The sequence below is a fragment of the Carassius gibelio genome, chromosome B21 (assembly GCF_023724105.1).
Source record: "Carassius gibelio isolate Cgi1373 ecotype wild population from Czech Republic chromosome B21, carGib1.2-hapl.c, whole genome shotgun sequence".
In the NCBI taxonomy this organism is placed as follows: Eukaryota; Metazoa; Chordata; class Actinopteri; order Cypriniformes; family Cyprinidae; genus Carassius; species Carassius gibelio.
Window position 1 is genome coordinate 27,234,125 of NC_068416.1, and position 18,267 is coordinate 27,252,391.

At 39.9% G+C, this 18,267-nt stretch overlaps 2 protein-coding genes across 3 annotated transcripts; one reads left to right on the forward strand and one right to left on the reverse strand.

Moving 5' to 3' along the window:
- On the reverse strand, positions 1 to 1,655 carry LOC127985422 (vitelline membrane outer layer protein 1-like). The gene is made up of 4 exons (XM_052587427.1): positions 1,133 to 1,655; positions 831 to 952; positions 554 to 667; positions 1 to 361 (listed from the first exon to the last, which is right to left on the reverse strand). The coding sequence occupies exons 1-4, from the start codon at positions 1,418 to 1,420 to the stop codon at positions 184 to 186; spliced, it is 702 nt and encodes a 233-aa protein (XP_052443387.1). The 5' UTR covers positions 1,421 to 1,655; the 3' UTR covers positions 1 to 183.
- Positions 1,656 to 11,992: 10,337 nt separating this feature from the next.
- LOC127985424 (vitelline membrane outer layer protein 1 homolog) lies at positions 11,993 to 14,744 on the forward strand. 2 transcript variants are annotated; one of them, XM_052587429.1, is made up of 5 exons: positions 11,994 to 12,334; positions 13,019 to 13,143; positions 13,268 to 13,381; positions 14,214 to 14,404; positions 14,502 to 14,744. In XM_052587429.1, the coding sequence occupies exons 1-4, from the start codon at positions 12,128 to 12,130 to the stop codon at positions 14,401 to 14,403; spliced, it is 636 nt and encodes a 211-aa protein (XP_052443389.1). In that variant the 5' UTR covers positions 11,994 to 12,127; the 3' UTR covers position 14,404; positions 14,502 to 14,744. The 2 variants fall into 2 exon arrangements, with proteins under 2 accessions (XP_052443390.1, XP_052443389.1); XM_052587430.1 differs by lacking the exon at positions 13,268 to 13,381 and having other exon boundaries at positions 11,993 to 12,334.
- Positions 14,745 to 18,267: the final 3,523 nt, after the last annotated feature.

Below are 18,267 nucleotides of genomic sequence, written 5' to 3' on the forward strand. Positions count from 1 at the left end.
ATTAGCTATTGCATTACATGGTTAAATTGAGCTCATAACAGTATGCTGATCAATTATGATCCATCTGATCTTTCTGTTCTTGTTGTCGTCCTCTAACACCTGAAAGAAAAGCCAAACTCAGATAAACTAGATCTTCCAAACAGTGTTGCTCTGATCCGAGTGTTTGATTGTGTTAACATCACCTTAATCACAGCAGAACATGATCACGTCATTGAGAGCGGTGTCATCTCCTCGTCCTTGAGGCAGTTCAATCCGTGTCTTGAGACCACAAATCCCTTTTCCTCCACATTGTTGACTCCAGGAGCCCCAGCCGCCCCAGTTTGTGCCGCCACCAAGTAAATACCCTTCACTGCATCTGAATCTGAAAAAACAATGGATGTAACAACATTATGATAAAATATGTTGTTTCATCAATACTAACAAAACAAGGCAAACCAATCTCTTGAAACTTGCAATTTGACCAGAGGCATACAATCAATCAGTTCCAAAAAAAAAAAAAAAAAACACAATCAAGTTAAAGGATTTTCAGCACACCACAAAAGCACAAACTCACATGATGTTGTTTGCGGCCGTATCGTCACCATCTCCTTGAGAGCGTTCGACTCTCAGCTGAAACGCAGTCAAGAATCCAGAAGGACACCATGCGATATCTGTCCATTGACCCCAGCTGAAGAAAAATAAAAAACAGTTTTTTGATCAAACCAAATGTTATTTTCAAGAAAATTAATTTTTCTAGCTTATGAAGAAACTAACTCTTATCATCACAATTTTTAATAACTGCAAACCTGCTACTTTACTCTTTAGAACCATTACTCCTAATGAACCATTACCTGCCTACATCTGACTGAACTGTGGAGTAGCTGCGAAACGAGTTTGATGAGGCTTTAGACGCAATGCAGTGAAGACGGATCCCATTGAGTGCAGTGTCATCACCATCAATAGGTGCTTCCACCTTAAAAATAAAACACAACAACAACGCTAGGACATATTTGAAAGAGAAAAGGAGTAATCTGAACTCCAATCTCCAGAGTTAATTATATAAGGGTTTGAACCTTCAACCTTCAGTCACCAGCACCAACAGAGTCAAGCATTAAACAAACACCATACTACTGTAAGTCAATTCTTAGCTTACCTTTAGACTAAATCCTGCGGCGTACGTTCCAGCTGGACACATTTCCCTCTGACCCCAAGACCCCCAGCCCCCTCCATTCGGCACAGTCAGCTCCGATATATAATATCTGTCCATGCTTCGCTCAACACGTTTTTCGACAGTCTGAATGCTCACCTGCAGCCCAGTAATGAGTAGCAGTGAAAACATCATGAAAATGAGGTGATGCATTGCTGCAGACCTGGCCTGATGGATCAAGATACTGATGAAATTAATTAATGGATCAAGCAGACACAGAGAATGCACTACCATAAAATTCTCAACTTTATAAAGGAAGACGGCTCATATTTATACAAGACAGATTCATACAACAACATACAGGATGCCCTTGGCATCCAATCAAACTAATCAGAGTAAAAAAATACCCTATATGGCTATTAAGAAATATAACAACAAAAATGTGTGTATGAACATATGAGTGTGTGTGTGTGTGTGTTCTGGGTTTGTGTTCTTGGTTGCTCTTATCATACAGGTGCAAATGGTGTCTGGTGTCTGAGGTCTATTTCTCATTTTGTCTAGTTGTGACCATGATGTGCACATAATGAAAGACAGTTACACAAGAGCAGTCAAACGTGAAGCTTAAGAAATAAGAAAAACTATATAAGAAATGTCAGCATTTATTAAAATTATTGTTCCAGTCAATGATCAAGACAATAATGCAAAACCAATGAGAGAGAGAGAGAGAGAGAGAGAGAGAACTTTATTAATCCCGAAAGGGAAACTGGTTTGCCACCAACTTAAAACATACAGCCAACAAGCACACCACATAGCTAACACACATAAATAAATAATTCAACATTTAAAACCTATGAAAAACATGATTAAGAGACCAATGAGACATGATTATAACAAGATACAGTTGCACAATTCAGAAATGCAGGGCAAAGAACAGACAGTTCAACAGTTTGACAGTCAACAGTGTTCATTAAAATATCTGACCGCTGCAGGAACAAAAGTCCTTCTCAATCGCTCACTGGAGCACCGAGGCATAATTAAACGCTCGCTGAAAGAGCTTCTGAGTCCGTTAAAAACACTATATAGTGGATGGCCTTCAAAAAACACACAATTTTTTATTTTCGACCTCATCCTCTTCTCCACAATGACCTCAAGTGACTCTGGGATAAGACCAATAACTGAACCAGCTCTTTATTAAAACATTAGTATTCTCTTTCCAATTAAATTTTTCATCCAAATGGACACCTAGAAATTTATACGACTGAACAATTTCAATCGGCTGTCCATTAATTGTGACTGGGAGGACCTTCTCCTTTTTCTTTCTAAAAATCAATCACAAGTTCTTTAGTCTTCCCTATATTTAGTTTTAGAAAGTTTGACTCACACCAGCTAGAAAAAGACTCCCTTCTATAAGCAAGGTCATCCCCCTGATTCAGTAGACCTACTAAGGCAGTGTCGTCAGATAATTTTTGTACCAGACAGGATGACTGACTATGCCTATAGTCCGCAGGGTAAAGTGTAAATAAAAAGGGAGATAGAACTGTGCCCTGAGGTGCTCCAGTATTAGTTAAAATAATGGCAGACTGTTTGTTACAAAACCTAACAAACTGTGGTCGTAATAACAGATAATCTAAAATCCAGGCAATAGTTGTATTATGCAATTTAAAATTAATTAATTTGTTAGCTAAAATATGTGGCTGTATAGTATTAAAAGCACTCGAAAAATCAAAAAACATGATTCTAACAGAACTAGCAGTAGTTTCGAGATGTCTGTAAATATTATGTAACATAAATAATAGTGCATCATCTACCCCCACATCCTTCCTCTATGCAAATTGCAAGTGATAATGAAAAACAGACACCTGCCTAGTGAGATGATCAAGTACAGCCCTCTCAAAACATTTCATAATGTGTGATGTCAGAGCTATAGGCCTCAGATTAGCAAGACTATTTCACACCTTGGCTTTTTAGGAATAGGAATAAGGCAAGATGTTTTCCACATAACCGGTATTTTAGCAGAGGACAGAGACAAAGAAAACAGTGAATGAACATTCTCATGGACATTCTCATGTACAGAAGAGAAATCGCATTCATCAAACCTGGCAAAAAAAGTATTGGCATCGTTAGCCTGTATACCCAATTTACATAAACTGGGATTACTAGTCCCATATCCAGTTATACACTTCATACCATTCCATAGACCTCGTGTGTTGCTAATGGACATTTTACCTTCAACACTTTCCTTATGTTTTTGTTTCCCCTGTCTGATGATGACTTTAAACTCTCTTTGGGCAACTTTAATCCTTTCTTTATCACCACTATAAAAGGCTGCTTTCTTATTAATAGCAGCTTTAATTTCTCTAGTGACCCATGGTTTATTATTGGGAAAGATTTTGATTTGTTTACACGGAATTACAGCATCGACACAATAATTAATATAACAAGTACCTTTGTCAGAGATACTGTCCAAATGTAACTTTGACTAAATGAACTTGAATATTAAAATCAGTCGCCTGCATGTAAACACACTTTAGACAAACCCTGAGTGAGTGTAGACAATCAGATCAAATGCTGCTCGATGAAACAGCTTTGCTTGATATTGTATAACATTTTTTACTGTAAAACAGAAATAAGACCTTTAAGCAAAAATAAAACAAAATTTTATTACTCAAGACAATTCCGTCCTATAGGAACTTTTATGTAATGGAAATTTTTATAGATGTTAGTGGTTCATTATGGAATCATTCATGTCAACAAAGAACCTTTAATTTGAAGCCTGTATTAAACAATTCAATTTTGAAGATGTCTTGGGAAGTGGGAACTAAATGTCTTTTTTGAACTTGAGCACTATACTGTCTCATATAATTGTTTATTACACAGAGACTGTGCCAATATCACATCACTTGGCCATTGAGTGTAGTTAGTTTGGGCTCCTCCTGAGTGCATCTTATTAATTAATGTTGTCAGTATATTAAGTCTTCAATACTGCACGCTCAGAACGTTTTTCTCCAGTATGAATGCTCACCTGCAGCCCAGTAATGACTACCAGTGAAAACATCATGAAAATGAAGTGATGCATTGCTGCAGACCTGGCCTGATGGATCAAGATACTGATGAAATTAATTAATGGATCAAGCAGACACAGAGAGTGCACTACCATAAAATTCTCAACTTTCAACTTTCTCAAAATGTTCTTGGCATCTAGTCAAACTAATCAGAGGTAAAAACATTACCTATGTGGATATTAAGAAACATGACAACAAAGATGTGTGTATGAACAAATGAGTGTGTGTGTGTGTGTGTGTGTGTGTGTGTTCTGGGTGCGTGTTCTTGGTCGCTCTTATCATACAGGTGCATCTGGTGTCTGAGGTATATTTCTCATTTTGTCTAGTTGTGACCATGATGTGCACATAATGAAAGACAGTTGCGCAAGGGCAGTCAAAAGTGAAGCTTAAGAAATAAAATAAAAAACTATATAAGAAATGTATAACTAGAATAAGAAATAAGAAAATTGACAGTGTTCATGTGATACTTTGCAGGAAAAAAAAATTATATTTGCAAAGCAAACTCAGATCAGTTACCTGAAGAATCAGTGTTTATTCATATAATTGTTCCAGTCAATGATCAAGACAACAATGCAAATCTAAATGACTAAATGAACTTGAATATTCAAATCAGTCGCCTGAATGTAAACACACTTTAGACAAACACTGAGTGAGTGTAGACAATCAGATCAAATGCTGCTCGATGAAACAGCTTTGCTTGATATTGTATTTACATTTTTAAAAATTTTTGTGATGTTTTAAAGAAAAATAGATACTGTAAAACAGAAATAAGACCTTTAAGCAAAAAGAAAATATTTGAATACTGAAAATATTTTTCTGCACTATAAATGAACTTTTATGTAATGGAAATATTTCATGGATGTTAACAGTTCATTATGGAATAATTTATGCCAAAACAATAACCCTTTTAAGCCTGTAATAAACAATTCAGGGCTCCAGACAAAAAAGAAAAGAAAAATAAATCAACTAAGGAGCCATTGGCTCCTATAAGGAACTAAATTAGGCACCAAATTATTATTTTAGATGCCAAAAAATCAATTTGTTTAATTTGACATTAATATTCAAGTTTTTCTTATTTCTTAAGCCTCACGTTTGACTGCTCTTGTGTAACTGTCTTTTATTATGTGCACATCATGGTCACAACTTGACAAAACGAGAAATAGACCTCAGACATCAGATGCACTTGTATGATAAGAGCAACCTGTAACAGTTCGATGACCAGTGAAAACACAGTGAGACGAGAGATCCAATCGCAGGTATGTTTATTGGGATAATCCAAATTTGTCGTCAGACAAGCCAGGGTCATAACAAGAAATGCAGTCCAAACAAACAAAATAACAAAACGAGGAAGGGAACAGGAAAGGGAAGGAAATGGAACGGGAACTCAGAATGTGAGAATAAAGGAATCTCAGGGAACGAGAAGACTGACACATCGAAGGGTCAGGACTCCATACAAACAACAGGGAAAGACAGGTATTTATAAGGAGACTTATGACAATAGATTGCCTGCACCTGGTGCAATTAACTGGAGTGCAATTACTGTGAAGACAGGACCAGACTAGAGGAATTATAGTGCCCATGGTGAAGTGCCTAAGGAGAAGTGAGCTCACTAGTGGACACCCAGGGAAACAGAGACTGACAGCGTGACATTACCCCCTCCTCCACAGAGCAGCTGCCAGATGCTCCACCCGAAACCAAGGGAAAACCAACAGACAAAGAAGCTAGGAGGGAGGTGGAGCAGCGGAGGACTAGGGGGTGGGACGGAGGGCCAGATAACATGGTACACAGAGACAAGAGGACCAGGTAAAATGGGGAGACAGAGACAAGAGAAGTGCAACACAAAACAAGGAGTCCAGGAGGGTAGTGGACCGGCAGAGGATCAGGGGGAAGGACGGAGGGCCAGGTCCAAAGGAGGAAACAGACAGAAAAAAAAAAAAGAAAAAAAAAACATAAGTCCATGAAGGACATCACGTGATGCCCACCAGGGCGGAGCAGAAGATCACCACAACCGTGTGGTCAGGGCGGAGCAGAAGACCACCACTTCCTCGTGGTCGAGGCCGGAGTCCCCCAGGGCGGAGCAGAAGACCACCACCACCATGTGGTCCAGGCAGAAGCCCCCCAGGGCAGAGCAGAAGAGCACCACAGCCATGTGGTCGGGATGGATGCCCCCCAGGGCAGAACAGAAGACCACCACCTCCTTGTGGTCGAGGCCGGAGTCCCCCAGGGCAGAGCAGAAGAGCACCACAACCGTATGGTCAGGGCGGAAGCCCCCCAGGGCGGAGCAGAAGACCACCACACAGACTTGACTCATTCCTTGAAGATCACCGGTGACTTGACGCAGTCCTTGAAGATCACCGGTGACTTGACTCAGTCCTTGAAGATCACCAGTGACTTGACTTGACTCTGAAAGGTCAACGGTGACTAGCCTTGTCTCTGGAAAGTCCATGGTGACTAGTCCTGACTCTGGAAGGTCGATGGTGACTAACCCTGACTCTGGAGGCTCCATGAGCACCTGACTCGACTCTGGAGGGTCAACCTGAACCTGACTCAACTCTGGAAAGTCAACAGGAATCTGACTTGATTCTGGGGAATCAACTGGAACGTGACTCGACTCTGGAAGGTCAACAGGAACTAACCCTGACTCTGGAAGGTCAACAGTGACTAAACCTGACTCTGGGAGGTCAACAGTGACTAAACCTGACTCTGAAGGGTCCATGAGCACCTGACTCGACTCTGGAAGGTCAACAGGAACTAGCCCTGACTCTGGAGGGTCAATGGTGACTAACCCTGACTCTGGAAGGTCGACAGTGACGGTGACTAACCCTGACTCTGGAAGGTCGACGGTGACTAACCCTGACTCTGGAAGGTCGACGGTGACTAACCCTGACTCTGGAGGGTCCATGAGCACCTGACTCGACTCTGTAGGGTCAACCATAATTTGACTCGACTCTGGAAGGTCGACAGGAACTAGCCCTGACTCTGGAAGGTCGACGGTGACTAACCCTGACTCTGGAGGGTCCATGAACACCTGACTCAACTCTGGAGGGTCAACCAGAACCGGACTCAACTCTGGAAAGTCAACAGACACCTGACTCGACTCTGGAAGGTCAACAGGAATCTGACTCAACTCTGGAGGGTCAACGGGAATATGACTCAACTCAGGAAAACCCACTGTAACTGCCATCCTCTGCAGTGGCTCCGGGCTCATGGCCATGTTGTGCAGTGGCACTTGGTTGGTGGCCATCTTATACTGTAGTGCTGGCTCAGCAGACGTGGTGTGAACAGTTTTTGGAATCTCTAGGATCTTTGACAGCATGGAGAAATAATCCAAAAATGTCTCTGTGGCCATCTTGGGCGTTGGCACTAAGCTGGCGGCCATCTTGCACCGTGGCGCTGGACTGGTGCCCACTTTGTGCTGTGGTGCTGTGCTGGCGGCCATCTTGTTTCGTGGCACTGAGCAGGCGGCCATCTTGTGCTGTGGTGTGGGGCTGGCTTCCATCTTTCCTCGTGGTGCTGGGTTGGCGGCCATGTTGCCTCGTGACACTGAGCTGGTGGCCATCTTGTGCTGTGGTGTGGGGCTGGCTTCCATCTTGCCTCGTGGTGCGTGGTTGGTGGCCATGCTGCGTAAAGGCACTGGGTTGGCGGCCATCTTACACAGCAGCACTGGCTCAGCTGATTTGCGCCTCCTCTCCTCTCTCTGTCCACAATGGGGAAGCGGCGGCTCCCATCCGAACCCCGGGTCAACGGGAGGGCACAGTGGAGATCGCTGTCGGACCTCCTCTTGACTACTCCCTCCTGAGCGACCTCCCCTGGTTCCATGGAACACTACCAGACAGGTACCCTCAAACCCATTCCTCACCCGCAATCTGGGAAGGAACTATGGTTAGACATACCGCTGGATCCTCTTGGATGGAGTCCTTCAGTAACAGTTCGACGACCAGTGAAAACACAGGGAGACGAGAGATCCAATCGCAGGTATGTTTATTGGGATAATCCAAATTCGTCGTCAGACAAGCCAGGGTCAAAACTAGAAATGCAGTCCAAACAAACAAAATAACAAAACAAGGAAGGGAACAGGAAAGGGAAGGAAACGGAATGGGAACTCAGAATGTGAGAATGGAGGAATCTCGGGGAACGAGAAGACTGACACATCGAAGGGTCAGGACTCCATACAAACAACAGGGAAAGACAGGTATTTATAAGGAGACTAATGACAATAGATTGCTTGCACATGGTGCAATTAACTGGAGTGCAATTACTGTGAAGACAGGACCAGACTAGAGGAATTATAGTGCCTATGGTGAAGTGCCTAAGGGGAAGTGAGCTCACTAGTGGAAACCCAGGGAAACAGAGACTGACAGCGTGACACAACCACACACCCAGAACACACACACTCATATGCTCATACACACATCTTAGTTGTTATATTTCTTAATATCCATATAGGGTATTTCTTTTTAACCTGTGTTTACTTTTATTGGATGCCAAAGTATTAATCTGTGTTGTATAAATTAAGCTTTATAATTGGAGCTGACTGTGCCGAATGGAGGGGGCTTGGGGTCGTGGGGTCAGAGGGACATGTGTCCAGCTGGAACGTACACTGCAGGATTCAGTCTAAGGGTAAGCTAAGAATGCACTTACAGTAGTTTGGTGTTTGTTTAATGCTTGACCGTGTTGGTGCTGGTGACTGAAGGTTGAAGGTTCAAACCCTTATATAAATAAACTCTGGAGTTGCTGATAGTGATTCAGTTCCAGGTATTTCTAAGGAAACTGCACCTGCTCTAGTTTTAGTATTCATCTTAGCGTTGTTGTTTTTGTTTTGTTTGTAAGGTGGAAGATCCTGTTGGTCATGATGATGATACTGCATGTGGTTCGCTTTCACTGTATTGCATCTAAAGCGTCATCAGACTCGTATCATGACTACTTCTCGCTTCTGACAGATGTAGGAAGGTAACGGGTTCAGTCTAAAAAGTAATAATGTAGCAGGTTTACAGTTATTTAGAATTGTTATATTAAGAGCTCGGTGGACAGAAATCAAACGGTGTCCTTCTGGATTCTTGACTGCGTTTCAGCTGAGAGTTGAAAGCTGTCAAGGAGATGGTGACGATACAGCCGCAAACAACATCATGTGAGTTTATGCTTTTGTGCTGTGCTGAAAAACCTTTAACCTGATTTGGTGCTCTAAAATGACCAATCTTTTAAAAATTGCTTGTAAATACAAAACATTTGCCCCAAACTTTTATTTTAATAATCTAAAACAGTACTTAGTCATAAGTCATAATACATATTTTAAGATTTGGTTCATTTAAGTGCACTTTAATGTGATACACACTTTTTGTATTGTTTTCTTGCAGTTCTGTAATAGAATAAAGTTGTAATATTGTGATGTAATGGTGCTTGCGTGCTCCCCTTTAATTCACGAAATATACATCGGAATATCATGACCATCTTCCTCGGTTTCACTATACTAAATTAATAATTCTTTTCATATAATAATTCACTTTAAAACTTTTTTGCCTTGAAGACAGAGTCGGGAAGGGCATAACTGACAAGCATTTACTTTCTCGTGGTGGGGGGCACTTATCTGAAGTTTAAAATCATTGGTGTACCCGTAAGCCAATCATAAAGTTTGTTTATGATGTGTGTTATGTGCCGGCTCAGCCACATCGATCTCCCCAGTTTCTCGCTGACAATCGGTAACAGTTGATAAATTAAATGCCAGAAGCATTCTTCCAAACTGCAAATAGCATGTCCACTGTCATTTTCGATTTTCCTAAACTACAATCTTAAATTCGGCACTTACCACTTAGCACTTAGCGTATACGTCACGGCTCTCTGGCAGCCCTCTGTTCATTGATTGGATGGCTGTTTCAGAGCCGGGGAATATCTGGGAGATGGTTTGCTATCTCAGACTGAGTACAGAAGTGAACTGAAACTGAGCGGAAGTACAAAGTCTGAATAGTTAGGATACATAAAGTCTACTAAATTGAAACAACTAGTCAAGTCTGCTTTATTGTCAATTCTTCCACATGTACAGCATACATACAGAGAATTCTAATTGTGTTACTCTCAGACCCCTGTTGCATACAGAAACACTAACAGTAGAGCATAACAATACAGCTTAAATATGAAATAAAAATTAATACTTGTAAATATAAAAAAGTTAAATAGCAGTACATGGCAGATAGAGTGCAAAACAGTGAAGTAAACAAACAGTGCAGATAAAATGATTGTAGTGCAAGAGAGCTTATTCAGTCTGATTAAAATGACTAAAAGCCTAGAGAACAGTTCTTTATTAAACTGTCTGAAGAGGTAGTTAGCAGACCAGTGTTGCACAAAGTGACGGGTACAGGTCACAGTTTGTTAGTGGGAGGCGGGAGTGGAAGGACCTGGGGATCTGGGGGGGAGGCGGTGCATGGTGCAAAAGAGAGGAGCTTCCTGACAGCCTGATGGATGAAGCTGTCCTTCAGTCTGCTGGTCCTGGCCTGGAGACTCCGCAGTCTCCTCCCTGATGGCAGCACACTGAAGAAGCTGTGTGATGGATGGGTGGGTGGGATCACCTGTGATGCAGAGGGCTTTACGAGTGAGAGGGGTTCCATAAATGTCTTGGAGGGAGGGGATAGAGACACCAAAGATCTTCTCAGCTGCTCAGAGTCTTTCGGCAGGACGCATTGCAGGCGCCATACCACACAGTGATGCAGTTCGTCAGGATGCTCTCGATGGTGCCTCTGTAGAAGGTGTTCATGATGGGGGCGGGGCTCTGGCTCTCCTCAGTTTGCTGAGGAAGTAGAGACGCTGCTGTGATTTCTATTACTTTACTCTGATTACTTTGTTTAATTATGTTTGTTTTGTTGCCCCTGTGAAATAAAATAAAATAATAATGAAAAAAATAATTTCACGTCATACAAAAAAAGAAACTGGCCTGAGTAAATTGTAGAAATGTATAGAATTGTGACTGCAAAAGTAATTAAGGAGGTGAATATACTGTGAAATTACATAGATAAAAATGGCACGAAACTCGAAACAATGGAATGTCTATGAAAGGTTTCTTGTTTTTTAAACAATGGCACTTAACTCAAATTTTAGTTTTAGTTCATTTTCATATAGCCTATGAAACTGCAGCACCCGGAAGAGGATTTCTTAAAGTATATATATTTTTTTGCAAAAATAATAATTAGTTATCAACTGAGAATTTGTTATTCTTATGGTCTGGTGGTCATATGGCTTAAATTCGAGAATTCTATATTATACAGCCCTATCGCAGACTGGACTCTGTGAATTGTAATTGTTTAAAGTAATGTACAGATATGTTATTTACAAGTGTGCTAAAAGACTCAAGATAGGCATACAGAGATTTTGCTGGATCAGTGTTTATGTTTTTGTGTGTTCATTTACATACAGGTTTTTGTGTTCAACTGTGCTCCTGGCTGTTGATTGGCTAGAACCAGATATCACAGTATTGATTAACTGAATAAATGCATTCTGAAGCAGCTGTGAAGAATCAGGCAGATTCACGAGATTCAACGTTTCGAGCTATCCCTAAAACGGGATGAGAAATAGAATAAGAGTGAGGAGTTGGCGTGGAGGAGAGATGCTGGAAAACTGTGGTGGGACAGAGGTAAGTTGGCTGTATAAATGTAGGCTACATATTGTGCTGTTTAAGGTAATTAACTAATGAGCTCCTCCTGTGCATAATTGATTGATTACCTGATCGTGCTACTACCGAACTTTGTTAATGAATCTGGCTACTGATTGGCTAGAACCAGATATCACAATATTGATAAACTGTATAAACGTATTCTGAAGCAGATTCTACTGACAGATAGTTCAGAAAGGTTTCCTGTTCTGGTTTGGAAGAAACTGTTCTTTTGAGGAGTCTTGGTTTGTAAACCGAATACATCTCCTCAGTATCTTGATCCATCAGTCTAGGTCTGCAGCAATGCATCAGTTCACTTCAATAATGTTTTCACTGCTAGTCATTACTGGGCTGCAGGTGAGCGTTCAAACGGGAGAAAAACGTTCGGAAGGAAACCTTGACAGACCGTATAAATCAGAGCTAACTGTGACAAATGGAGGAGGCTGGGGATTTTGGGGCGAGGTGGACATGTGTCCAGATGGAACGTATGCCGCAGGGTTCAGCCTAAAGGTAAGCTAAGAATTACAATAGTATGGGGTTTGTCTAATGACTGATTGTTTGATCTCTTATTCATATAAAAAAATGTAGAAAAAAAAAAAGCGGGGGCAGTCGTGGCCTAGTGGTTCGAGAATCTGACTCCTATTCCTAGGGATGTGGGTTTGAGTCTCGTGCTGGCAATACCACGACTTGGGTGCCCTTGAGCTAGACCCTGGTCCCCAAACTGCTTCCTGGGCACTGCAGCATAAATGGCTGCCCACTGTTCCTTGTGTGTGCACTTTGGATGGGTTAAATGCAGAGCATGAATTCTGGGTTGCCATACTTGGCTGAGTGTTCCATCCCTTTCACTTTTGACTACAGGCTTAAGGTTCAAACCCTTATATGAATTAACTCTGGAGTTGCTGATAGTGACTTCAGTTCCAGGTATTTCTAAGGAAACTGCACCTGCTCTAGTTTTTGACTCCTTTGCTTAATACTGAAGGAAGCTGAATGGTACTATGGATTGGGTTGGTCATGGATTCCCAGCCCTGTTCCTGAAGATCCACCAACAGTGACCGTGTTGGATTCAAATGACTTTTTTTTTTTTTTTTTTTTTTAAGTAGACGTCAATGTGGTGTTTACCTCCAGGAACACCTGGAGGATTGGAGAAAAGCTTATTCCTTTAGTTCTTCTAATGGGTTGGGTTTTGTTTTTAAGGTTGAAGCTCCTGTTGGTCAAGCGGATGACACTGCACTCAACGGGATTCGTCTTTACTGCGTTGGATCTGGAAACTTAACAGACTCGTATCCCAGCTACTGCAAAGTTCAGTCTGATGTAGCCAGGTAATGGTTCTGTCTAAAGAGTCATGTAGCAGGTTTGCAGTTAAGAATTGCTACATCAAGAGTCCGAGGCAGTCTTTCATAAGCTAGACTAATCCTGTTGAGGTGATCTAAATTATCTCTTTAGCTGGGGTCAGTGGACTGATATCACATGGTGTCCTTCTGCGTTGTTGACTGCTTTTCAGCTGAGCGTTGAACCACCTCAAGGAAATGCTGATGATACGGCTGCAAACAACATCATGTGAGTTTATGCTGTGCTAAAGATCCTTTTAATTTGGTGCTCTATATGACCATCTTCGAAATTGTTTGTAAAACACTCCTTATGCTAAACTAAATCCTACTGGAAATGATTGCAGGACCCCAAACTGCAACTAAAATGGTTATATTTGTGACTAAAGTTTAGTACTTTTTGCGAGGGTTGCCACTGGTGACTAGAAGTGGACTTAATTTTTTTTTTTTTTTTTAAATGTGCATGTAATGCCTTTTACGATTACACTTGTTGATGTAACCGCGAATCAGTTTTGGCAGGAAAAATGGCAGTATTGATGGCATCTGCTAAAAGCAGTTCCGGTTGTTGTTGTATTGGTGGTTTTCTGATTCCGTATACCATTATAGGAGCTTCTGCAATAATTGCAACAAGAAAACCTGGCGTCACATGCCTAGCTCCCACTCTAAGGGTACCTTGGTTCCCAGGAAATCTAAAGCACAAATTGGATTAAAATGCTGCTAAAGATGTGAGAAGACAAGACTAACATGGAGGATTAAAATGTTTGTTTAAAGGACCAACTCAATTTGTTCTGTGGCACCTACCTTCCCTTATGAAAGGAAAATATATTTACCAATATTTCTTAAAATCTATTGTAATATAATATTTTCCCTTTTTATTTTCTAACATTTTATGTATTTGAATACATTTAATAATATATTGACGATACATATATTATAGAATATACAAATGATTGCCACTTTCAATATATTGGAAAAAATAAATGTATTACATGATATTTTCCAATATACTGCAATATATTTTTGTTTCATAAGGGTTAATGTTGTTTCTCCCAAACTTCTCTCAGGTTCCGCTGCAGTAATGGTGTTTCCCAGCTTGGTAATGGCACAGATTGGGGTGATTGGGGTGATTGGGGCGACTGGAGTGACACATGTGAAGGAACCGGGATTTGTGGTCTGAGGACACTGGTAGAACTGCCTCAAGGAAATGGAGATGACACCGCTCTCAATGACGTGATCATGTACTGCTGTGACTAAGGTGACGTGAACAACAAAACTCTCGGATCAGGGCAACACTGTCTGGACCATCTCCGTAATGTTCGTGGTGGCTTCTCTGAGTCTGGCTTTTCTTTCAGGTGTCCGAGGATGACGACAACCACAAGCTCCGATGGATCTCTACTGTTGAGCTCACATTAACGATGTCCTGCACCTAGTCCAGATATAAAGCCTGAAATGTGCTCTGAACCTCATCACTGAGCAGAGGCTGATGGTACAACTCACTTGTGTCTTAATTAATGCACTTCACAATCCATGAACTCCATATTCTACATAAACCGTAGGGCTTCATTATATCCTAACATTAAAATATTCAACTCTGACATCAGTGTTTTTGTTCTGCTTCATTGATTGAGAATTAACAATTGAATATTTTAGCATTTTATTTCTCGGGCTCCTCACAACGAACCACTTTGAAGAACAGCCACATTTCCACTTTTTTTTTTTTAAGTGTATCTAAAGTTTCAGTATACAAGTATGTTGGGTACTTAATACCCTGCAACTGTATTCTTAGTCTTCTAAACCGGTATAAAGTCCACGGAGTTGAAGCAGCTCATTTTGTACTTCAGGGACTTGTAGTAGTGCTGAAATCCAACTAAAGATGTGCTGAAGTATATTTGTGCTGAAGTGGAACTGTTGTAAGTATATTTCAGGTGCAATTGAGACACTGCACTTAAAAACGGGTTTTCAAAGTTCATTCAACTGTTTTCAAGTGACATTAAAGTGCATATTAGATTTAAGAAATGTTGTGTACAGTGAGGAGTCTTTACACTTTTTTTTTTTTTTTTTTTTTTTTTTTTTTTTTTCTCTCCCAAGAACCTGTCAATTTTTGTTTTTTCATAAAGTGCTTTTCCAAACTAGTGGAAGGAAAACATCCAAAAGACACTGTTAAGTGTTTCTTTCTTTTATAGCACTTTATCTGTTTGTGTCAATCGATTTCAATTATACTTGTTTTTTTTTTTTAAGGCCGTTTTCTCAAAATGAGTTTTTTCTTCAACACTGACCCATAAGTCTCCACTTCAGTAGCACTTACACACACCAAACTTGACATTTTTACTCCTGTCTATATTCTGAAGGTTATTACAGGGGGATTTGTTCATAAAATCAAGGAAAATATATATACAACATTTTATTCCCCCCAAAATTGTTAAAATATATTGTTTTCTGGCTGTTCAAAGTATTTTCTGAATTATGGAGTGACAAAAAAAGATAACCAGAATTACCTCTGTAAAAACATGTGACAAGAAACAGACTTCATCTAGTGTTCAGATTTTTGTACCAGACATTTATGCAAATTAGCACATTTCATTAAATAATGCCTCATTTGCATATTTAAACGTAACATTTTTGTAAAAAATGTTTGCAATAATCAATCAACTGGGTAAGTAAGGTGATAACTATTAGTTATTTATTTTGCTCTATTCACCTGCAGTGTCTCGCCTTTAAATAAATCCATTAAGAATTTCCCGAAAGGTCAGAGAAATGCCATTTTTTCATGGTGACCAATTAACTGAAAGCATCACCATTCACAAATCTACACCCCACCACTCCCACACATTAACACCTGGAGAACACAAAAGCTGACACTACTCCATCTTCAAGGCGTTAATTAAAATTTGGGTCCATAATGCTTTCTCCAGTGGGAAAAGTCATCTGAATCAGGAGAGAAATCTGCACCAATCAAGCCAAAACAGCGCGGAAATATGTGGCTGGATTTTGATATGAGACAACCGGACATTCACTTTTCACTGGAGGAAGTGTTCGTATGGATACATTTCTTGATGGGGTTTGTTTCAGCTTCTGTCTTCTCCAGATGTAAACTGCAGCAAGTGATGCAATACTACATTCGGTTCATTTTTAAAGGAATGTGCTTTAGTGTATTTGTCATTAAAACCTTATGAAAGGTAATTAAAACGTAAACCATCAAGGAAAGCAGTTTCAAAAGGCCACATGCTTTTACTGACAATGAGCAGAATTTGACCTGATCAGTCAGTGTTTGTCTAAAGTGTTTATTGAATTTTGTGTTTGCAGACCGTTATAAAAAGAGGGGATGCCACACCGTGGTAAACTACTTTTAACATGTGTTGATGCCATGAAATTTAAAATCAACTTATTTTTCTCCTTGAAATTATACATTTTCTCAGTTTAAACATTTAATACGTCCTGCATTTTGAATACATTTATTGAAATTTGAAAATTCCACATGGCATTCTGTTCTTATTCACAATTTGTACAATGTCCCAACTTTTTTGGAATAGAGATTGTATAAAATATATAGAATACAAAGGAAGTAAAAATAGCAATAGCATAAAAAGAGAGTGATGAAAGCGAAAGAGCCCCAACGTTACCAAATGGTATTGTTTGCTTCTTGCAGGGCTTTTACAGATCTCTCTTAGGAAATGCGGGAATGCATGGGATGCAGCCTCCAAAGGTTTTTTGACACGTTTGATAAAGTAAACTAATTTAATCGAACATAAAAGTACAATACACAAACGCATACATTCATTACTCCAGTATTATGTTTTCTGTTTGTGAAAGATGTTTTCTGTTTTGAAAGAATGAAGACTGTACAAGTATACCATAGCCTGTTTATTGTATTGTTAATACTTACTATAGGTTAGGGGTTTATTATTCGTGCAACAATCCATATTACCATTAATAATAATTGCTATATGATAAATTATTCTTATCCTCTTTTGAATGTTTACTTGATAATCATATTAATATTATCATTATTTTTGCGTTTCCATTACCAAATGTGGTTTCTTGCCAGCAATAACATGTCCGTGGGCTCTATTATTAACTTTCTAAAGTGTCAAATTAAGTGGAAAAGACCAGTCCAGAAACGCCTCTAATAGCTGGATCTGTGTGCGTCTGTGCCATCACTCACTGTACTCTATCAAGACTCATTCACTTCTAAATCTTCTCTCTTATTTTCAAATCACGAAATGCTAAGCATTCTTGTAAACATGCAGACATTCATATGGTTATGCTTACTATATCACTACATGTGTTTATTTCTTTCACTCAAGTGACCTCTTTCCATGTTGTTCAGAGACAAAAAGAAGTTTTAAAAGGCTGAGCGACGGTACACTGTTTTCAATCATTCTGACACCCTTGTGCTACTGGAGACGGGTGTAGATTAAAGTATAGAATAATGGAAATATCTCCTTATAACAATGATTTATTATTGTATGTTCTTTTGGCATTTATTGTCTTGCTTATTGAGAGAACAACAGCAGCAGCAGCAGTGTATGTGATACTTTCTACCTTATATCTTTACTCTTTCCTTTCATTCTTTTCATGGCTTTAGAAAACTTGCATCTGATGTTCCTCTGCGTCGCTTAGGTATTGCATAACTCCAAGCTTCGATGCAATTTCTTTCTATGAATTAGAGTCTTTCTCTGAATGTGTCTCTGCGAGCGATCGAACAGGAGTGGGTATATTTACTCCAGCTCAGATATTCCACACAGTGTATTTATGTTGCTAGTGACTAGGAGATGTTTAAATACAAAAGATGTTTAAACACCAATTGCTCTAGAAAAATACATTGAATGAACGGATGTAGAGAACAGTGCACTATTGCAGACTTATATAATTACATAGTCAGTCGTGAACTTAAGTCTAAGGTCTAAGGCATGAATCTCCAGAGAGTCCCACTCCGGCCCTGTGTGTGTGTGTGTGTGTGTGTGTGTTACAAAGCTTTTTAATTTTTTTTCTTTCCTAACCGTTAATGTCCCTGAAAATTGTTCTTCTTGGTTAAATACCTATAAAAGGTTACTTGTTTGATTTTGTATTTGTTATTAGTTAAATGTTAAGCATGCACTGCAACGCGGAGAATAAAAC